Source organism: Nanorana parkeri, unplaced genomic scaffold (genome assembly GCF_000935625.1).
Source record: "Nanorana parkeri isolate BGI_ZX_2015 unplaced genomic scaffold, ASM93562v1 scaffold548, whole genome shotgun sequence".
In the NCBI taxonomy this organism is placed as follows: Eukaryota; Metazoa; Chordata; class Amphibia; order Anura; family Dicroglossidae; genus Nanorana; species Nanorana parkeri.
In genome coordinates, this window is record NW_017306816.1 from 589335 (window position 1) to 613372 (window position 24038).

The 24038-nt window shown below is 42.6% G+C and overlaps 1 protein-coding gene across 2 annotated transcripts in view; it reads left to right on the forward strand.

Annotated features, from left to right (window-relative positions):
• The first annotated feature begins 300 nt into the window (after positions 1–300).
• Positions 301–24038, forward strand: part of MCOLN3 (mucolipin 3) — a 28917-nt gene continuing 5179 nt past the window's right edge. For both annotated transcript variants that reach the window (XM_018561862.1, XM_018561861.1), the window contains exons 1-11: positions 301–326; positions 7262–7491; positions 9586–9762; positions 11314–11467; positions 13326–13410; positions 13488–13584; positions 16739–16838; positions 17741–17853; positions 18916–19065; positions 21631–21732; positions 23083–23205. In XM_018561862.1, coding sequence (XP_018417364.1) covers positions 7264–7491; positions 9586–9762; positions 11314–11467; positions 13326–13410; positions 13488–13584; positions 16739–16838; positions 17741–17853; positions 18916–19065; positions 21631–21732; positions 23083–23205 — 1329 coding nt within the window. In that variant the 5' untranslated portion in view covers positions 301–326; positions 7262–7263. The remainder of the gene's footprint in view (positions 327–7261; positions 7492–9585; positions 9763–11313; positions 11468–13325; positions 13411–13487; positions 13585–16738; positions 16839–17740; positions 17854–18915; positions 19066–21630; positions 21733–23082; positions 23206–24038) is intronic.

The following is a 24038-nucleotide window of genomic DNA, read 5'->3' on the forward strand; positions in this document are numbered from 1 at the left end:
ATTTTCATTGACAGATATAAACTGAGACTGTCGCTGAAATGAACTTTGTCAGAGAGAGAAGGGGATGTAGACTGGCACAGAGTGATAGAGAGCTGACACTCAGATAAAGAGACTGCTAGTAAGTGAGGGGGACGACCTGTACTAACTGCAAACTATCAAACCAACGTATTTGTTTTTAAAGGGCTATAGGACATTGGAGGGACCTGCACAGTCACCATCAGAGCCGAGGATGCACAAGTAATAGTTAATGAAGCCCTGGGACTACAAACCGCACTGCAATCTCCGTCTGGTATAATCGAATAGCAAGCACAGGAGCGGAGTGTCCGGTGAGTACAATACCCGTCATTCTGCTATGTACCTGGGCATAGGAACATGTGCTGGACTCCAGTGTAGGGAAACTCTTCATGTAGATACATGTTCATGCTGGCGCTATATACCAATCTCCCAGGTGTATACACTACAGAGACGACTTCACACTCACACTGTATGTACACTATTTATACATTTCTAAAGTCATAGATAACTCTCTAAAAGTGTCATTTCTTCATGTTGTATTGCTGGGCTGGATATATATCCTATGTACTTCTCTACAATGCTCCCACTCTCAGCTCTCACTTGGATACATCTTTATTACACACATTTATTAAAACATATTTTTGTTATATTCGCTTTTCAATAATTTAAAATATCAAGTGGACACACACTCTTCTCTCTCTATCTCTTCTCTCTCTCTCCCCTCTCTCTTCTCTCCCCTCTCTTCTCTCTCTCCCCTCTCTCTTCTCTCCCCTCTCTTCTCTCCTCTCTCTTCTCTCCTCTCTCTTCATATACACATATTTATGTATGTGTATATTATCTATCTATCTTGGCTTCTAAGATGTGATTGATATTGATTGGCTGCTTTTGGTGTGTGCAGCGGCTCCAGTTTTTGTAAAGCAGCCCATGAATATGAAATTTCTAGTGTTCATGCAGACCAGTTGAGGATATGTAACACTACTCAGGGATGACATAGCGGTCAGTCATTTTTGTTTTTCTTAGGACAGTTGTAACATAAACATGTATGACTTGTTTCAGCCAAGCAAGCATATTAATACACCAAGTAAACGAGCATCACCCTTATCTCATGGGAACTACAGTAGTCAGCTAGGAATATTCATTTGGGATAACTGTTTTTTCCTCTAAGATCAGCCATGAGCAGAAATCACGCACACTCAAAGTGCTAAATAATTGGCAGTGTTGTGCTGGTTAACGAACGTACGTTTTCATGGCTAGTTTGGGTGTTTTCATATAAGTTAATTTAGAAAGTGGTTAATTTATTGCACATTCCAAAAATGGGATTTGTGTACTATCTCTGTATCACTATAACAGTAAAATCTTTGCTTGTAGTCTATTGAGGAACACAGGACGCCTTTAACCTTAAGGGTTATAGTCCCGCCTCCAGAAGGATTGGATACTGTCCAATATAAAAACTGTAGGTCATCCCGGAAGAACTCCCCCACTATTAGTATGCCTCCGTTTTGTAGCACAGCATACAGAGAGCATGCTCATAAACACAGTGAGGTGGGACCTGTGTCCCACAAAGGACACAAAGAAAAGCATTTCACAGTGAGTAAAAAAAAAAAAAAACTATTTTAATTTCTAGTCCATTGAGGGACACAGGAAGTCTTTAACCTTTGGATCATACTGCCGTCTACAGGAGCACTGGCAAGCAAAAAAACTCTAGGCCAGCCCAGGATAAATCCTCCTGCTACTAAAATGTCTCCTCAGAGGATGAGGGTCTTTTCTACAATTCTGACTTTGCTTGAACTTTTTTTCTTCAATCAAGATTTTTCTCTTATTGCTGCTGGAGCTTTGTCTCTTTGATATTACAGATTTCTGGCACGGTCGACCTCAGCCTGGTTCTTGTAGTGGTTCTTGGTTCTTGTAGGTTCTACGCTTGGACCCTACTGAACTGGACATTGCGGGGATAGCCCAGAAGTTACCTTAGGGCACTGGGCTTTGCGTAGGGTGGTTTCCAGATCCTGTCCTCCTAAAAGTTAGCTGCAGAGCTTTTTTCAGGTCCAGAGCTATTGGCAGTAGCCTGTTGGAAGACTCACTTAGTGGGTAGACCAGTCGGGCTGAACAACAGGAGCTACCTCAATTTTCGGCTGCTGCCTGTGAAGCCTCCAGTGAGTGACAGTGGGACACAGGCTGAGTTTTGTTGTGGAAATTTTACTAGGATGTGTTTTTAGCATATTGTAATATTGTCATCATGTCTCCCTGTGTCTGGATTTCTGGGCCATGCTCGATTGGTGCGTGACCCGGATTTAAATAGGCACTGGGGTTAAACCATTGGAGTCCGTATAACGAGATGCGTATTATACCTCTATTGCGGGCTGCGCTATCCCTTTTGGATACATATCTGCTTTTATAAGAAGACATTGCCTTGTCCGTATACCGGTACCATATATGGATAACCGCATTAGCAATGTCTCCTCAGATAGTCTCAGACCTGTAAGAACAAGTAGAATGATCTTACTAGATACTGGTCACTCGGAGCAGTATTGAAGGGGGTCCATGCTGACCATGATGGGGGATGGGATGGGCAACCACATGGCTGTTCGGCCATGTTGGTGTATTCCCCTTTTCCTTTTGATATGTACCTGTACTTTTTGGGCTGACTGGCAGAGGTTGTAAAGCCGTCTCCCACTGGCCGTCGTCCTTTGACCTTAATAAATGAAGGAGTGGGGGGGTCTGTTCGGCCCTTTTTACACTGACTCCAGCTTGAACCAGCATCGTGTCTTACTCTACATGACTCTACAGTCTACACTCTCCGGTCCTTGCACAAAAGAGCGTAATACAACTGTGCTTTTAAGCACGGGGAAATTCTTTGTGTTTGGCATGGATTTGTGCGTTAAACCAAGCAAATTTCCATAACAGTTTCCTCTCCTGGTGCCAGGCATTGGAACTTACTGCTGTCACTGCTATACATAGTCTCCTATACATAGCCTCAGGCATCTTAGGCTTCACAGTTAGAAGCCAGTCACTTTAGTGATGTCATAGTCAGTACAGGGCCTTCGACAGAACTCCTAAAAGCGTCTGGGGGTGAAGAACACTAAAGGGCTATTACTGACATAAGAATAATTGCTGAAGCAAGTGCAGCATCAGTAAGGAAACAATTTTCAAATGACTTGGAGATTTCATTATTAAACAGAGACTTTAGTATTCATTTCATAAAGTTTGGTAGCAAGATCATAGCATTAGCCAGCTTAAGGGTCATTGGATTGTTAGGTTTTATTGGATCATGGTCAGCGTTATTACGCGAATTATAAAAAGCTTATTGTGTTATGTTTAAGTTCCTTGTTCTACGTGCATTATCCTGTAGCCTTATAACAGAGGGATTCATTACAAGAGGTAACAACAAGACCTGTAGGGTTAGATAGTATATTAACATTTTGTTCTTGTCACTAAGATTCCATATACAAAACTAGGGTTGCACAGATACCAAGTACAGTACTCAGTACAAGTACGAGTACATGTACCGATACTTTTGAGCTCCAAGACTACACTAGAGAAAAATGAAAAAATTAGGAGGCAGCTGTCATTTGTAAGGAGCTCCCGGGATTTGTACATCTCTGTTTTAATGTACGATTTTGTTTTTATAACTATAAATAAAGTGATGCACAGATACCAGTTTTGCGAGTACGAGTCCTGATACTTGCCGAGTACTTACAAGTACGAGTACTGATACATTTTTGTTTATTGTCATGTGACAGTTTTTCTAAAACAATACAGACTAATGATTTCAGGACAGTGGTGGAGTGCCAGAGCCAGGTCCCAGCTGCAACCGCTGCAACCCTGGTAGTTCTCATGAAAATGCCAAGTATCTGTGCATCCCTATACAAAACCTTCACACAAGGATAAGGATCTGTGATTTACTGATGTGACTGTAATTTATAAATCCCATTGAATATTGTTGTCGCTTTTTAGAAAGATTCTTATCCTGGTGTGTTAGTTTTGTGAATTAGGCCTTATTCGTGTTTTGTAAGGCTTGGTTCACACCTGCACTACAACGGGGACGCGCGTCCCGGGATTGTGCGGTCCTATACGATGCAGGAGGCGATGGCCCCATTGATTTCAGTGGGGTGACATCCGCGTGGAAATCGCAGAAAAAAAGTACCTTTTTCTTGCGATATACGACTTGCGGCTGTTTTAGCCACAATCGCGTTCGGAAGCACGGTCGGAATCCCGCACGATCCACCTGGCCCGACTGAGGTGCCATTAGAAAATAATGGCACCCACAGCGCGATCGGTTCACACTTTGGCGACTCCTGGCCACGCGGAATCGTGCACGATTGCTGCGCGGTGAGGTGTCGCCTAGGTGTGAACCTAGCCTGAAGCAGCACATCCTCAATTTATTATGCACCGTGTGTTTTTGACTCATTGGTAATGTACTTAATATATGTTACATGTCCTAGTTCTCTACCTATTTGGGAATCGGAGGTTAAGCTAGAGCAATAGTACCTTGTTTACTCCAATTTGAGGGTCTGTTATGACTCTTGAATTCATTTACTTTTGCATGACATTTAATTTGAAAGAAGACCAATTTTTTCCTTTCATTATTTCTGTCCTGTTAGTTAGAAAAGCTGGGTCATGTCATTATTAAACAATGGCTCTAGTGTTCTTACCCCCACCTTTCATTAGAACCTGATTATAGTCTTTTCAGTCTGATGACTGAGCTGCCTGATCAATCCTGTTATTAGGTTTGATTAGGGAAATGCTAGAGAGTAAACCTAAAATACAGAGTAAATGTTGGGAAATTTTAGAAAGCGCCACACAGTCCTGAAATGTATGTACATAGCTGTGCAAATATCGGAGGCAGGAGGGTGAGCAGGAATACAGGTTAGGTTGGTGTAATAAAGACCTTTCAACCTATTGTGCTGGCACACATTTATCACGAGGTCTTGCGAAGGTTGACCTGGTATTACATGAAAGTTCTCATGCTGCTTCCACTCAGAAACATGTCCTAAATATAAACCTGCAGTCCATTTTAAACATACTCACCCAATCCTTGGAGCTGGCTGGCTGTGACAGCTTTCCCTCTGGCCTGTCTCTTTCTCTGCTGCAGCAATGGCATGTCCCTTGGCATCCTCATGTCCTATACACTGTGTATAGAACGTGATGACTCACGGACCTTAGACCACTGCAGCCGAGGGAGAGAGAGGCTCCAGGGACCAGTCTAAGAGCACGCCGACTCCAAGTATTATGCCAGTATAACTTTATTTTCGTCTCTTAACCCTTGCACTGTGTGTGGTAACTCCACTGCAAGAGTTAATACAAATTTTTTTTTAAAAGAGTTCTTTTTTTTAAACTTTTAAAACCTGACTAAGAGCAGACACCACAATATGCCTGCAATTGCTTTTCCCATCTAGAATAATTTCTCCTCTGCCCAACTTCTTTGCTAAGCCCTTCCAGCCCTGAGTGTATATATCACAGGCAGTCCCCAGGTTACGAACAAGATCGGTTCTGTAGGTTTCTTCTTAAGTTGAATTTCTATGTAAGTTGGAACAGGTAAATATTTTTAAGTGTAACTCCAGCCCCAAAAATATTTTTAGTTTTGGATAGCACAGGGAAGGGTTAACCCCCTGTAACGTTTGTTTTGCTGTCTGTGCCCCTGTTCAGAAGATTTCACCTCACTTTCTGCCCCTATGACAATTGGATTTGGAAACTTTTGGGTTGTTGTGGAAACAAGGATTGGTGATAAAGCTTCAGTGGAGACATCTTTTTCCCATGATAATTCCTAGGAGTGAATTTCCCTTCCTAGGTGTAGATTTCCTCTCACTTCCTGTTGTCTTAAGAACTGGAAGTGAGATTAAATCTTTCTAATGAGGATACAGACAGCAGTAAAACCTCAGTGACCCGGAGGAAGAGGCGGGCACTCCTCGTCTGCATGTCTAACAGGAGCCAACATCCTGTAATGTACGTACAGTCCTACGAACCAGACCCAAAAAGGCATTGTCGGTCCTGAGATCCGCTGTGCCCGATGCGGCCGGGGGCGGCACGGCTCTGTGACAGAAGATGAAAGGGAGATCAGTACACGATCTCCCTTTGATCTTCTCTCAGTCCCCAAATGCAGGAAGTGATGTATATTACATCCGTTCCTGCATTCAGTGTCACTCTCCAGCTACAGAAGCTGATGAAGCAGATCTCGTCAGCTTCTCTGGGGGTCCCTAGGTGACATTAGGGGTCTTGGAGACCCCTGATGTCTCCATAAAGAGGACCTGGCATGTAAATTGGCTATCACATAGGGGGCTTCCTATCCCCCCATGTAATAGCAATAAAGTTGTGTAAAAAAAAAAAAAAGTTGTACAAAAATGAAAGAATCATAAAAAAAATGAAGCATTAAAACATTTTAAAAATAAAAACATTTTTTAAGTCCTCCGCCCCCCCCCCCCCTACGCACATGTTACATATAACCGCGAACGTCGGAGTTTGAGCAGTAATTTCAGGGCCATTAATTACTGATGACGCTAAACTGATGAGCGGTAAAAGCGTTTTAAGCGGCGCCTGTGGTCAATTTTCAGTGTGGTTGTTGTTTGCGATTTTGCGGGCACACGCAATTTTAAGGCATGACATGTTTGGTGTCTATTTACCCGACGTGACCCCGTCTTTTATGTTTTACCAAAAATATGGGTTAGAATAGATGTTTTATAACAAAGTGTATGGACAATTTTTTTTTTTAAAATTTACGGTACTTTTTTCATTATATAGTAAAAAATAACCCCCCCCCCCAACGGTAAGATGACAAATCATTCAGATGTAACTAAAAGTCAACGTCGCCAGAAAAGGGTCACCCAGCAATGTCAATTTGTACCTGTTCCTGTCAGTCAATCTGGCCAAAAAGGGGTAGTAATGGGTGACTCTGTGCATGGCCTGCTTTACTCTGGTCCTATTGTAAAGCCTTTAGTAGCGGAGTCTCCTCGTTCCCCTTCTGCCCTGGTTTACCAGAATTCACAAACTCTAAAGATCCTGCAAAGGTTTGTTTTCAGGACAAAACAAAATATTCTAAGATAACAATGTTTTCTGAGGCATCTCCGGAGTTTGTGGATTCTGGTGAATCAGGGCAAGAACAGCCACTGGAGCTACGGTTTTAAGAGAGCTTTTTAGACATCAGAAGGTTTTAATTATTTGTAAATAGAGCTTTGGTTGTAACCACCCTAACTTCAAAATGGACAAAAATAACCTTCTATCATTTCTGCTTTTCTGCATTTGATTTATCTTGCAGTAATGGATAGCCCAGACACAATAATAAAAGAGTCTGCTTCAATGGAAGAACATGAGAGTCCATACATGAGCAAGACCTGCTCCATGTCTGAGGAGCTCCTCTTGGAAGACCAGCTGAGGAGAAAGCTTAAATTCTTTTTCATGAACCCCTGTGAGAAATTTCGTGCCCGGGGACGCAAGCCATGGAAGCTGTGTATTCAGATATTAAAAATAGCACTGGTGACAATTCAGGTACGTTCTATAGCCAGACATGTGTATGCGATTGTGTGCGTGTCTTATGTATGTGGTTGGCTTTGCCTAAGATAAAGGAAATGTTTGTTTTAGTTATAAATGTTTTTATTCAAATATAAGACAAAAAAGAAGAAAATCATAACAGCCCAAATCACCAAAACAGACGTTGGTATGATGAACTGGTTACAAAAGGCAAGTGCCATATTCAAGAGTGACTGAATTTATAAGCACAGTGTATGATTTATATGTTTGTTTTATCATGTCAATTCAAGAGTGAAACAAAATAACAAATATCTGCCGGTTCAACATTTGGAATCCAAGGGTGCCATATATAATCAGAGTTACCTTGAGGCCCGGTGCAGAGCTGAGCAATCCGGGATCACACCTCCCAGGATTGCGCAGTCCTGCACAATGCAGACAGCGATTGCCGCGCGGCCATCCTAGAAAAAAGGGCAGTAGATTGCATGAGTCTCACGGAGGAATTTATTAGACTAATGTGAACGCCGGTGTGCATGGGAGCTAACTGAAAACAAGGATCAGCTTCTGATCCTTATAACATTGAAAATCACCCTTTGGTTGCAATGTGTGTTCTAGTAACCTGGAAGTTAAAAACATTATCCTGTTTCTGTACAAAAATAAAAAAACGTTTTATAAGACTTTAAATGGCTACTTTATATTCTTGCGCTCAAAGTATAGCTAAAGCCACATTTGTTTAGATATTCTATAATGGTGAGGGGTTAGGTCCCCTGTTGGATTTTTTTTTTCTACTGTCTGTGTCCCATTAGGGAGATGCACTCTATATAATTGTCCTGATCACCAGTGTCCCGGGGGAATGAAAGTGAGGGTAAATCCTAAATTTTGAGTTGCCACCAGAACAGGAATAGAGGGGAGATCTTCCAATGAGTTTCGGAATGTCCTTTTTATTCGTATTCCTTTAGCATGACATGTGAATGCAACGTTTCGGAGCCTCACGGGACCCCTTCGTCAGGCAAAGGACACTCTGCCTGACGAAGGAGTCCTGAGAGGCTCCAAAACGTTGCATTCACATGTCACGCTAAAGGAATACGAATAAAAAGGACGTTCCGAAGCAGAATGGTGTGCGGACAACATATCTTCTAGATCAGTGGTTCTCAACCTGTGTAACCTCAGGACCCACATTTGTCCTCGGTCATTAAGTCGTGACCCAAGTTACACTGCAATGGAACGCACGGCATTGCGTACTGTGCCTTCCGATGCGGGCAATAGAACTGTGGGTGGGAGGTGCATTTGGGGTGCCAAAATGGCAATGCAATGCACTTCTCACACCAAAACGCGCGGTAGGTGCGATTGCGAAGTACAGTGCGTTAATTGCATGGGACTGTGCGATTAACGCACTGTACTAGTATGAATGGGCCCTCAAAAACACAACCACAGACATAATTTCACATACACAGTCCCAAAAAAAATAATTTTTCTTTTTTTTAAAACCCACCCAGTCTCCCTACCTTATGAGAACTGGAGTGGATCCTTGGCCTAGGGTCCAGTGTCGGCTGCTGTGCTATAATGGAGCTCCATCCATATGTGCATTGCTTGTACTCCCTGTAGAGGTGCTGAGAGCCAGTATGTTACATCACTCCAGGCACCTCTACAGGACATGCGAGGGAGCTGTAAGCAATGCACATATGAATGGAGCCCACCCCACCTCAAGGTGACACTCGGCACAGGGCAGCATATTTTGAATGGCTGCTTGGTGCAAGAACTGACAGTGCTGCTCTAGAGGGAGGCTGAGGAGCCTCTCACCTAGAAAAGTGGAAGGCGCACAGGGACCCCCTGAACACGGGGTCGGGACCCACTTTTGGACAGAAATAAAAAAACAAATAAAATATATTAGTGTCTCCATTGTATCCACAATTCTTTTAAAAATGGCTTTAGATATATTTTAAGGGTAAATATTTGTTTATAAAGGCAGACGGCCTTGAGGCAGCATTAAACAAAGTATGCACTATATTCAACTTTTCTTGGAATTAACCAAATTTGTACTGTACATCTGCAGAACAAAAGCCTAACTGTTATAAAAATTGGCAGCCTTAATGACATTCATTGTGTGTCCTTTAGCTGGTGCTGTTCGGACTCAGCAATCAGATGGTCGTCACCTTCAAGGAAGAGAACACAATAGCATTCAAGCACTTGTTTCTGAAAGATTACAAGGATAACAAGGATCCCAGAGACGACACCTATGCAGTCTATCGACAGGAAGATGTTTATAATCATATCACTTTCACTATTACAAGAGTAAGGCTTTGGGAATATTGTATTTATAAACCTAGCTTTGGTCAGGTCTTAGAACACAATATGGCCAAAAGTAGTTGGGACAGCCATCCGAATTACCAAGGAGGTTTTTCCAATAGAGCATGGAGCCGGCTTCCCGACCAATCAGAAAGCTGGGTGCCGCGCCATTACACGGCGCCTGGCTTCCCGATTGGCCAGCTTCCGACCAATCAGTAAGCCGGGCAGTGCGTCATTACATGCTGCCCGGCTTCCTGATTGACCGGGAAGCCAGCTCCATGCTCTCTCGTCAAAAGTGACACGAGACCATGGAGCCGGCTTCCCGGTCAATCAGGAAGCCGCGCTGCCCGGCTTCCTGATACCAGAAGTATGGGGCTAGGCATCGGAGTATTTGGACGAGTACGAGAACTCGCCCAAATACTCGGCACCGATACCGATACTAGTATCGGTATCAGTGCATCCCTAAATTCAGAGAATGGTGTACTTCCAACCTTGTGGCAACTGTTTGGGGAAAACCAGTATGGCTGTGCCCATGTGTACAAAGCCTGCTCCATAAAGACATAATTTTGTGTGGCTTGGCCTACACCGAACCCTGACCGTCCTATAAAACACCTTTGGTTAGGTCTTTAAGTCTAACATCAGTACCTGACTTCACAAGTGCTCTTTTGGCTGAATGGGCACAAATTCGGACAAGCGCAGTCCAAAGTTTTGTGGAAAGCCTCCCCAGAAAATTGTGGGCTGTGATGACTACAAAAGGGGTCAACTCATTATTAATGGCCATTCTTTTGGGATTGGGATGTCTCATTTAAGTGTGATGGTTAGTTCTGCACACACTTTTGGCCATATAGTGTAAGTACTTTGAATGTAGGCAAGTGAGTTAAGAAGTGCATCAGGGAATGTGAAAGAACAGAGGGATGTCCAAAAATAATAATTATAGAGTGCGCCTATAAATTTCCACGAGGTGTGTCTGTCGCTCATTAATGGAGGGGCAAGCATTCTGTGGGCTGAGCTAGTATGCAGCACTTTAAATTGGCTTCAATGCCATGATTTCTGATCAAGCCTACCTATCACACGCATATAAAGATCTAAGTAATCCTCCAGTGTTATAGCAGGCACCATCCTAAAACCTTCAGAGTTCCTGCCTCCCTGTTCTGCCATAGTAACCACCCGAGGCTCAGAAAATCTATATTAGGTCTAGGTATGGCCCCATATGAAAGTGCTTAGGCTGGTTACAGATCACTTAATACTGCGTTGTGGGATGGGGAAGGTAAAGTGCATATCGGCCCCATATCGAGAAGTTAGATTTTTTTGGTAGTTTCAGCAGCAGATTGGAGAGATGGGATCTATAATGGATCTATAATGTGATCTACAATGGGATCTATAATGGTAAGATGTGTTATCAGAAGGTGTCTGCTTTTTACTTATATGGGCACATGTCAGATGTGCCTTCACCCTTTGGTAATCAGAAGCTCTTGAGCAATACCTCAGGCCGAAATGTTGTAATATGTTCTCATTGTCTCTTGTCATTGTAATCGTTGCTAAACTTTTTGTCCCCAGTACCTGGAGCTCAGAAATATCTCTGTTGGCAATCATGCCTATGATAGAGAGGAAGGAGGAAGGCACGGAATGACTGTCTGCCAGTATTTTTATAAGCGGGGCAGCATCTTTCCTGGAAATGAAACCTTTGATATTGACCCTAACATTGAGAAAGGTAATTACAAACTCGGTCCTGTTACAAATCATGTTTATTTTCCAGAAATACATCATATCATTTTTGTTTATATTACACATTTTCATGTTTTGTGTGTATTACAAGAATCCTGCTTTTGTCAATTAAAATTGAACTCTAGGTCGATATACAAAAATACCAATTATTGCAATTGTTTATTTATATAAAATAAAACATCAAATGCATTTTAAATGCAACTAGTGTAAATAACTGGATTTGACTTAAAGGGGTTCTAAACCCTTCCGTTTTTTTTGCCTACTGTATATCTACTGCTGGCAAGCAGTAGATATATGCAAGCAGTTTATAAAAAAAAAAAAAAACCCGCTTTAACAGCGGTTTAAACTTACCTTGTTTTCGCTGCGCGCTCCCGCCCAAGAAAACGAAACTGTTCGGGAGGCCGGAAAGCATCTTGGGGCGGGCGCATGCGCCGTTCGGATTCTCGGCCAGGAGACTAGCAGAGACGCAAGGTAAGTCTATGGACGCGTGCACCCGCATGCAGACACCGTGGGACAGGAAGTGCCAGCAAGCAGACAGGATTCAGCGTTGGATCGGAGAGCCGCCACCCCGCTGGAGAGACAGATGAAAACATCAGGAAAGAAGAAGAAGATCGGATTAAGAGATATCATTTAAGGTAAGTGCTGACATTAACATTGGGGGGAGGGAAAACAAATTTATCCTTTAATGTCACTTTAAAGTGACACTAAACTCAGGAGTTAAATTTTAAAATACATTCAAGTACCTTTTTAACTTTTAACAAAAAATTTATCTTATTTGTGTATCACTCGGCTGTAAATCCTCAAATCATCTCTGAATTGGCACTGTCCTGTCCTTCCTTCTGGAGGGGGGCTACTTTTGTTCCCCATGGTCACTGTGTGTGTTGTAAAGTAGTCACCACTTCAAACTCATTCACTCAACTCCTACAATCTCATGTTTTAGTTTACTGATTTCTATTGAGATTTTAGTCCATCACAGGACGGAGCTTGGAGCGGTGACTACTTTACAACACACAGGGGCTATGAAGAACACAAGCCACCCTCCAGAAGGAAGGAAAGTGTAGGCACCAATTCAGAGATGATTTGAGGATTTACAGCCGAGTGATACACAAATAAGATATATTTTTGTTAATAGTAAGGCTGGGTTCACACCTAGGCGTATTGAATATGCGCGTTTCGCGTCGTGCGTTTTTACAGCGATTCACGGTTAAAAAAACATGCGACAAACGCGCGTTTCCGAGGGCTACTTGGCTGTATCCCAATGGAAACGTGAGACCAAAACGCCCCAAAGAAGTATATGTACTTCTTTGGGCGTAGGCCGTTTTGTAGCGCATTCAGACGGGCTGAAATACGGAAAGGTGTGAACCATACCCATAGAAAACAATGGGATTTTCAAGTTTGTACGTTTTGTAGAGCGTTCATAGAGCGTTGAACGCGCGACAAAACGTAAAGGTGTGAACAGGGCCTTAAGGTACTTGAATGCATTTTTAAGATTTAACTCCTGAGTTTAGTGTCACAGTGATATCAGTTCTTTGTAGTACCCTCTACAGCAGCACTGCAGCAGAAGTTCTTGGGACCAATCGAGTGTCCTGCATTCACACATACTAATAAGAAACATGATGACAAGCAGAGAGAGCAGAAAGCTGATCTTATTGGTCTTTTGCTGCTCCTTCAAAGTCCATTTGCAAGGTACACGGAGGTGACCAAGATTTATGACCTAACTGCAGCAGAGGAAAGTCAGGTCTCTAGGCCGGATGTGCTGCCTGGTCTGTTCAGTTGTTTGCCTGGAATTCAGCTTTAAATAACATATATTAGAATGCTAATAGGCATTTCCTTCTTGCCTGCAGAATGCTTTTTTGTGGAACCAATGACCCCGATAAATGATCCCACTCTTGACGAGCAGTTCTGGAACCTGACACTGGACTTTTATCGGTGAGCAATCTCTACAGAGCTAGCCTGGTTTCTTTGTTCCAGCGAGCTTTTAACATGTGAATTATTTACTTCTCTAGACTTGTGACCGTGGAGATCATGTTTAAACTAAAAGCTATCAACCTGCAGACCATCCGTCACCATGAGCTGCCAGACTGCTACGACTTTACAGTGACAGTGAGTGCGTGTGATGCACCATCTGATTATCTCTACCTATATATTCATTGGTATTGCTCAAATGTGCCCCTGTATGTGATATTTTTGCTGGTGTTCATGCAATAGCACGGTATCTTGTTCTACATGTCTTCGAGTTACTGTATATGTATAGGGCTAGTAAAATAAAGAAAAAGTTACTTTAAAAAGAAATAATAATGTATTCTCCCCAAGCCTATATTTTGAGATACTTTTCTGAAGTGTACCCATGGAAATAATTTATTTAAATGATTTTTCTCCATGTTCAATATTTTCCAAACAATATTGATGTGTGCCATGCAAACACACTCAGTTTTGCTGAACAACTGCTGGGTTAAAGCCCCATTGAACCATCTAAGCACAGTGTCTTAGTGGTTAGCACTGTAAAGGTGCCCACGATCGTATGATAATCGCAAAGTGTATGGCAGGCGTGCAACCGTTTCTACTGTACGGTCGCACATCTTCCGTCAAACAAGCAGGCTGGTAAAACCCTTGGCAAGTTAGTGGCCTGCTTGTTCGACAGCTGCCGAACGGGCCGGTGTGCGCACGCGCACACTGCCCGTTCAGCATTGCAGTCATCGGAAGCCCGCCCCTCAGGGGGGCGGGCTTGCGATGATCGCAAGTACGATCTGCCTGTCCAAGATGGGCAGATCGTACGTTTTTTTAATTACTTTACAACCCTGGCAAGACCAAAGTCTTGCCAGGGTTGTAATGTGTATGGCCACCTTTAGGGTAATCCTAGCCAGGACGCTATTTGCAATGAGTTTGCATGTTCAACCTGTGCTTGCGTGGAAGTACTCTGGTTTTTTTTCCACTCTCCAAAAGGCATGATGGAAGGTTAATTGGCTCCTGTCTAAATTGGCCCTTGTATATGTGTATGTGAAATAGGGGCATTAGATTGTCTCCTTGAGGGTGCGTTCACACCAGCCTTGCTTCATTGCAGGGATGCTGGTGTGCGTGTCCCTAGACTGTGCCGATGCGCTCGATCCAGACACAAGTGACATTTCATTCGGTTCCATGGGCTCAACGCAGTGCAAAGTGGTTGTACCGCATCTCACTGCAGTGCGCTTAAAAAAAAAAAAAAAAGTACTCCATGCCATACTTTAAGTGCACAGCACCGGAATGTAGTGGTGTGAACCGACCCTATCCATGATGAGGCACATTGTGCTGTCTTGTGTTCGGGTTGCGCTAGAAAAAACGGCGCATGAACGGGCCCTGAGGGAAGAGACTGATATGAATTTTTAAGCATGTAAAGCACTGCAGAAATTGACATTGCTGTATAAGTGCCTGTAATAAATAAATACAAAGCAACAACCAACGACATACATTCCATGTGCATCCAAACAAAAGGAGGGCAAAGTCTTACAGTTTCCTTTCTTTAGAAAGCAGCCACAGCCTGAGTGGAAATGCCTGTTCCCTGCCAGCATGCTGAAAAACAGTGAAAACAGTGGTCTTTCTTTACCGGTCCCTTCTGGGTCAGACCTATAGCTCATTCTCCCTGCTGATTGGAGAGCTCTGACTGACCAAGGGGTGTGCAAAACCTCTACTTCCACCCGGAGAACAAGGGTCCTTCTTTAAAACCTATTCCAGTATAAACTGCATAATAATTGCTTTCAGTCAATCTGAGTAGACTGGTAGACTTGCAGTGAGAGAGAGAGATAGTAAAGCTTCACCACTGTCCTGTACTACTAAGTAGGGATGCATCGATATATCGGACACCGAAACCTGTCGGCTGAAAATTGCACTTTTGTCTAAATGACGAATGGGCCATTTTTCTGCCGATATAGCGGTGCATGCCTGCTTTCTTTCCTCCCCGCTGGGCGCTGCTCTGTGTCCCAGCGGGGAGGAGAGAAACTGTCACAGACGGCCGAGCGTTGCGGGAGGAGAGCACTGTGAACGGCCGGCGTCTCTCCTCCCCGAACCGCTCAGCCCCCTGTCACAGTCCGGCAGAGCGTTGTGGCCGGACACAGCCAGCACTGTCGCAGGAGGCTGAGCTCTCCTCCCGCACCACTCGCTCAGCCTCCCGTGACAGCGTGTCAGGAAGGAGCGCGAGGTACAAACACTCAGCGATCAGTGATTGAGGACATAGTATGTTTACAATCTGTTTAGACCCCCAATATTTCCCCAAAGCCCCTAAGGTAAAGTAAAACAAAATTTAATAAAAATTAATAAATAACAATATAAAAAAAAAGTTTTTAAAATGTTCATTTCTGTTGCACCACTACTACTAAGCACGATACAAACAGTAAATGGTAAATGTAACAAGCAAATATGGCTGCCCTATGTGGATATGTGACTGAAGAGTAGAACACATTTATTATTTACAATAAATTGATGACAATCACATATATAGCTGAAACATTAGCAGATATAAAAGACTAATTAAAACCGACCTCACCTTAAAAAGTGATCGTTTTCTGTGGGATGTGACCACAGATGGTGGACATGCTACAATAGACTATACAGTCAGGACATCACTACTATCACAGGCTCTTTAGAAAATAATGCTCCCACATTTGTTCTCTCTGTTGCCCCCTTAAAACTACTTGAGTCCCATTTTGTTAATTTCCCCACAGGAATATCCATAACAAAATATAAAGATAAAAGGGGTAAGACAGGGCAGAAATGTAAACATGAAAAATAAATAATTAACTAGCAGAAATCACTAGAATTAATATCTTCTGGTTCTGGCAGCGTGGTATTATGCTAACATGGGGCAGTTCTAGTGGTACAGATGCTGTAGCATGGTGCTGCAGATGTTGGGGCATGGTTGTACATAGAACACCTTCTCTGACTTATTCTCTTCTCTCCTTATTGGCATGGAACCCAACTCCTAGTGCTGTTCTAGGATTTTCCTACATGACCGTTCACATGACACAGAGCAATGGGGGAAGTCTAAAAATGAATGTCCACACACTGCTGGAGGTCACATGTTGATCAGGAGGTTTGAGTGTGTATCTTTACCAGGAAAATGCTGACCACTGGCTTCTAAGACTTGGGGGCCACTCGGTCTGTATAATGTATATTTATTGCATAATAAGTGTGAGAACCTGTGATGTAGAAAGAATAAATACACTGTATACGTTAGATACCTCCTGATGGTGTATGATAACCTGTGTATTGCATCACTTATTTCCAGATAACATTTGATAATAAAGCTCACAGTGGACGGATTAAAATCACTTTAGATAATGATATTGACATCCAGGAATGCAGAGAGTGGCACGTGTCTGGGTCCAGTAAGTATTGCTTTAAAGATTTATTATCAAACACTCCTAGTGGATTTTTCTCTGGTATACTGAGACGCCGCAGTCGGAACGGATCCTGACAATTATGTCCGGATCCACCCAGCTGCGTGAGTGACAGCTGGCTCTGCCTATCTAGAGGCAGAGCCAGCTGTACCCGCCCCCTCCCCCGTCCGTTCCGCCAGTCAGCGCTGGAGGATCGGGGAGGGGGGAATCCAGTCCCTCCCCTGTCACAGCTCTCTGCCGGAACATGATCGAGAAGTGAGCGAGCGCCGGTATGTGTTTGCTCACTTCCCGATCTACTGAGCCGACCTGTGACAGTCTCATTGTCACAGGTCGGCTAGAACTATGAGTCTGAGTGAAAATCACTCACCGCATAGTTCTCCTTTAAACTGCAAGAAGCTTTTTTTTTTTGCTTATGCGTATGCTATGCCTGCTTCGAAAACTACCATGCACTGGTGCTCAGCATTGGAAACCTATATGCTGCAATTTCCAGTACATTCCCTATATCATTAGTGGACATTTTGTTAGATACATTTCCTTGGAAGAGCCATAGACATGGAAAAAGGTGTTTTGTTTTTTTTTTTGCATTCTGCTCAAAATATTTTGGATTTGCAGAGGATACCTGAGGTGCTCAATTGGTACTTTCATAGGGTTTGCAAAATTCCACCTTCGGCCCATGTTATATACCCTCACACTGAGTCTAATCCAGTTTTCTTACATACAGGAGTACTTAAAGGAAGATGTATTCATTGATTCTTAGGAAACAGAAGCAAATAAGCCTCCATACTTGTCCACCATCCATCCATATCACCTAGTATGTTAATATTTTGTAATATATCTTCATGAATTCCTTATTTATACCCAATAAGCACTGATCTTGTTATTCTTTACAGTACAGAAGAATACACATTACATGATGATATTTGATGCAGTTATCATCATCACCTGTATTTCCTCCCTAACCCTCTGCATACGTTCGGTGGTTAATGGAATTCACCTTCAAAGAGTAAGTCTCTACATGCAGCTTATAGATAAGGATACATTTTGAAAATACTTAATGTGTGGAAACTAGGGATGTACCGATACGTTTTTTTGGTATCTAGTACGAGTACTGATATTTTGCTTTCGGTACTCACCGATACCGAGTACTGATACCGGTGCTTCCACAGGCATAGAACTGGCTCCATGTTGGCTCCATGTTGTTTGGCCTGTTTGATTGTGCTTGGCTGGGAAACTGGCTTCCCAGCCAATGAGGAAGCTGGGCGGTGAGTAATAACCCGCCTCCCAGGGGGTTATTACTCACTTAAATAATGTGTGGAAACTAGGGCTGCACCGATACCGGTTTTTGGTATAGAGTACGAGTACCGATATTTTAGTTTTGGTACTCGCCGATACCCAGTACTGATACCGGTGCTTCTGCTGGCATGGAGCCGGCTTCCCAGCCAATGAGGAAGCTGGGCGGTCAGTAATAACCCGCCTCCCAGCTTCTTGATTGGCTGGGAAGCCGGCTTCCTGGCCAATCAGCATCGAGCTGGCTTCCCGGCCAATCAGGAAGGTGGGTCATTACTCACCGCCCAGCTTCCTGATCGCATGGGAAGCTGGCTTCATGTTCCCCTATGGCATTGACGGTCAGAGGAAGATTCGGTATCGGGGAAGGTATCGGAGCATTTGGGCATTGGCAAATATTCGTTATGGGCACCAATACGGATATTAGTATCTGTTTCGGTGCATCCCTAGTGGAAACGTTTCAGTACATACACCAGCAGAATTGAGGTGTGGATGTCTGCAAACTGCTTAGAGGAGTCACAAGAATTGCTGTAGAGCAGTTAAGATGGGCAAGGGCAGGGAAAGTTAGTAATAGCTCCTTATGGCCCTTCAAGGCCTGGTCAGTAAAGCACAACCTTTCCTCTTGTGCTGCTCCTAAAAGGCTTTAGGATAGAGAACATCCATGGAGAATAATGGCAGGCTCTCTTACAACATGCACTATTGTGAAGATGACACCTTATACAGTCCCAGCTTTATTGCATACTTGCCGGGTCACTAAAGAGTATATATATTCACTTTACAGGAATATGTCATGTATGTCCAACAACGGTTCTCAAAGGCTGTCTCCTGGTCAGACCAAATGGAGCTTGTCAATGGCTGGTACATCCTGATTATTGTGAGTGACATATTATCCATCGTAGGTTCCGTTCTGAAGATGGAGATTCAGGCAAAGGTGAGTGGACAAGAAGCACAGAAAATAAAGCATTAAAAAGATGTTAGGAAGAAAAGAATGGAAGAAGGGAAATATGGGAATAACTGCAACTGGGGATTTACTGTTCTTTTCCACTATATTGCAATATGTTTGCGTGAGCAGATGGAGATTGAACTGATGTATCTGAAATTTGTAACTCCTTAGTAGTCAATAGCACACTGACATGACAGGCGCAGCTTGGTTTAGATTTGGATATTTATCAAGGACAGACCTCAGGGTAAAAACAGATTATATAAACAAGCAGTAGCAATCTATTAATGCAGTAAAGGGCCATTCAACCAAAAGTTAGTATTTGAATCCTATGTCACTTGAGCACCATGCTGGTGCCATATTGCAGTGTGATGGAGCAAGCTAACAACTTGTTTGTTGTCCACTGCTAATGAATTGCATTATCGCTACTGATCCTTACATGACTTGTACTAATAGCAGCTGAGAGCTTCCATTATGGTAGCCGATTCCCTGTACCACCTGTGCAATTATTCTTCACAACTCCTGTTACGTGTCTCCTGGTACTTACTGGTCTGATCATTATTTTTAGCCATCATTACCACATATGACTCATCATAGCACCTGTTTTACAGGGTGTTCATAAGATCCATTGCCAGGTCTTAATTCTTTCATCCATATATTTGTCATTACACATTACCATATCTAAAGCCCTGTTCCCCCTGCTGTAGCATCTCTACTCCCTAATAGTTATTTTTAGTCTCCTGGCTTCATCTTCCCTATTAATATGTAACAATCAGCCTTGAGCCTTCACAAACTGGGCTGTTACTTAGCACTGCAGCTTAAAGTGACATTAAAGTCACATCCCCCCCCCCCCAAATTCTACTTTAAGGACTTACCTTATATGATGCCTCTTGATGCGATCATCTTCCTTTTCCCAGTAGTTTTCAGCAATCCTTTCAGTGCTGGTGACGGTCTCTGATCCAGCGCAGATTGCTGTCTCTTCCTGTCCCATGGTGTCTGTCTGCGTGCACGCTATCTGCATTGACTTACACTGTGTCTCTCCTCTTCTCCCGGCCGAAGATCTTTACTGCGCATACACCCGCCCCATGATCCTTCACGGCTGCTTGAGAATCTTCAAACGGGAGAGAGCGGCAGAGACCCAGGTAAGTTTTTACCTATTTAGTAACTTTTTTTTTTTTAAATGTTTTCATGTTTTTGCATATATCTACTGCTTGGTAGCAGTAGATGTATGCAAAAATAACCGAAGGTTTAATTGTACTTTAAGTCACACTGCAGTTAACACCTGCCCTAATCTGGGGTACTTAAAGTGATTTCTGGACATTGAGCCTGTTCCTGGTTGACAGGTCCTCCTTGACTTCTGTTTACACTTCTCGGGTTTATTTCTGTTACTGTGATTACATTGAAACATCGTTTTGTAGCTGCTCTGACTGTCTGCTTTTGTCTGTTGTCATCTCAGACCACCTTCCCGGGAATGTCACTTCTGATTATTTTGCTGTTTCAGCGTGTGCCCTGCCTATTAGTAAGCTGTCATCCCTGGTAAAACTGAGTTCACAAAACCTCTTATGACACTTGAATCATTTTTGCTACACTTGATTCCCCCTTCTACCTGATTTGTTAAATGGTCCTAGGTCCAAAGATCCTGGCTTCTTGTACCTCCTGATACAGAAACTGATTATGTTCCCTGAACACACTAGATTCTCGGTATGACTTTATCAATGAACTGTTCCTAGTTCTACTTTTCTATAAACTATTCATATTCTCATCATCGCTGTCACAATGACATCATAAAATATTAATAGCTTCATACAGCTGTTCCCGGGTTCTCCTGCTATATAAGCTATTCAGAGATCCATATACCTGTATTTCATACCATTTGAGCTATACACTATTCAGATCACTGCACCCGGTTTTATCTACAGTCAGGTCTATATACTATTCAAATATGTGAAGCGGCGCTATCACCCAACAAGTAAACAAATAATATGTGCAAAAAACAAATATTATATTGAACAATACTACTGTGAGAGAAAAAAACCCTATATGTGTGTGTGTGTGTGTGTGTGTGTGTGTGTGTGTACAGGCTCATGCAGCCAATTTAAGTGAGCAGCTTTAAGGAGTAATGCCCAGTTTTTCTTAAATTAATCGAGCGCAGAAGTCCCTGTAGATAATTTACAGGTCTATATACTGTTCATAGACCCTTTCCATGTATCTGTGTACCTGTACCTGATGCTTTTCTCTACTAACTGGTCCCAGCGGTGATATCTGAAACCTCAAATCATGGCCTGTATTAGAACTCTGCATTAAAACGAGCCGCTTCTTGAATAGAAATGAAAGCCAGTAAATAGTGAGGACATTTCAGAAACAAAATGACTAGACCAGTTGTATTACATGACATTTGCTAGATGGCTGCAATTCAGAGGTAAACATGTTCTAAGTTATTTTATATCATGGTCGTAGCAAATTTGTTTTTCCTTTTCAGTATTTTAAATTGTGATGCTTCTAAAAGTAAAATTTTTTAACTTTTGTACAATGATGTTGTTTTTTTTTCTTAAACAGAGCCTATCCAGTTATGATGTGTGCAGCATTCTCCTGGGGACATCTACCATGCTAGTATGGCTGGGAGTCATCCGTTATTTAGGATTCTTTGAGAAATACAATGTAAGTACTCTCTATGCCTCTGTTTTAATTTCCATTTGGTTTTGTAAGTATACTGTATTGATATTTCTATTGTATTTTTCAGGTGCAGATATCTCATGAATAGGGATGAGGGGAGTCATTTTGGCTACATTGATTTTTCCCTCAATGAAAATCTAAATTTTGCTCATTGAGCTGCTTTGGCTAAATGTTCTAGGAACAACAAAAAAAAAGATTTACACTTTTCTCTTTCGTTAGTGGGTGCGGATTTGGGTTTTTGGTGTATTTGGGGCAGAACTCAGGCAAATACAAGTTTACACAATTTTAAATGTAAAAAGAAACATCACCAATGGCCGGGTGTGTTAACTGTTCCGATCGCTTCTTTTTACCGTGCAGTTCAAACATTTGTATCGGCTGGATATTACAGCTCATGCTATACTTTCACACTGTGGCAAAGGGGCAAAATCTTACCTTGTGGCACAGAGCACACAACTTCCAAGCACTGAAGCCAGCTAATGATGCAACCCGAGCTATACCGCACCCTGGTCACATCACACGCCCCTTTTCACTAGCCTCCAATCAGAAAATGTCTTGTATTTTTTTAAAGAATACAAGACATTCTGTGATTGGGGGGGGTTAGGGGTGGAATTTGGCATCATCTTCCTCCTCCAATCACATAATGTTTTGTATTCTTTAAAGAAATACAAAACATTTGATTGAAGGATAGTGAAAAGGGGCAAGTGATGCGACCAGAACGCTGTATCGCTCAGGTCACAATGCTCCCTCATTTCAGTGCTCAGAAGCTGGGCACTATGTGCGGGGTGGGGGCAGCGTGCTGCAAGGTAAGATTTTTCTACTTTGCAGCCGCCCTCTGCGCATAACAGCCAGCTTTTTAATGTTAATTTCCACCCCCTGTGCGGTGTGTAAATTATCATTCTGCCCAGAGTGTGATATTAAACTAATTAGGTGCTGGAATTGCTTGTACCACTATCTGGTTAACACATAACCTGCATTGCATATATACAATGTATTCTGGAGCTGCAGAATTATCTATAATTAGCATAGAGACAGTTTTTATTCTTCATGTGGCCCTTAGAACCTTTACTTGCGAAACACAGAGATCGATGTTCATTTAGGGCCAGGAAGAAGGTAAAATGCTGACATCAGTCACCACATGACCAGCATATCAGGGACTTTGTCAGCACTGGTCTTATCAGTTTGGTATTGCCTCAGTGTCACAGCAGCATGAAGTGTAGCTACTGTATATTGTTATGCACTTCACATTTTATGCAAAGTTGTGGATGTGATGTAGATTATATTGCAAGAATGCCAGATTATGAAAAGTTATTTTTTACGTGCAATTGATTTCCACAGATCCTGATTCTTACACTGAGAGCTGCCCTTCCAAACGTGATGCGCTTTTGCTGTTGTGCAGCCATGATCTACCTAGGCTACTGTTTCTGTGGCTGGATCGTACTAGGACCCTATCACACCAAGGTAATGTACCAGCAAAGCACCATATTCTACCTAGGCTACTGTTTCTGTGGCTGGATCGTTCTAGGACCCTATCACACCAAGGTAATGTACCAGCATAGCACCATATTCTACCTAGGCTACTGTTTCTGTGGCTGGATCGTTCTAGGACCCTATCACACCAAGGTAATGTACCAGCATAGCACCATATTCTACCTAGGCTACTGTTTCTGTGGCTGGATCGTTCTAGGATCCTATCACACCAAGGTAATGTACCAGCATAGCACCATATTCTAAAAAGAGAAACGGTCTGATTATAGAAAATCAGATCAAGACAGTACAAATAAGGGTCGGATGGGCGAATTTTATAAAAGTGTAAAGTTTATTTTAATTTCATAGAAGTCGTGGGTCACTACACACTTCACCTACTAATTGTCACCAGATAACCCTGCTGAGATTGCATAACAGATAAAAATGAATCAAAAACAGATCAAAAAACTTGACATAACACTCATTCACTTCACATGCACACCAATGCCAACTGCTTAATCTTATGAACCGGTATAACTCGAAGTGAGAGCAAAAAACAGCGTTGTGCACAAAGGTTTAGAGATGAATCAGTTGAATTAAATATGATGTAATCATAGACAGCTATTTTCTTCTATTGGTCGTTTCTTCCAGATAGCACCATGGATAACAAACTCAAAAGAGTTTAAAATTGAAACATAAAGTCAAAGGGAGCCCTCCTTCTTTTACGGGGCTTCGTCAGATATTGGTAGGGGGTACTCACAGCTGCGGCCACAAATGTAACAGTTATGCTCCCTTTGACTTTGTTTCAATTTTCAACTCTTTTGAGT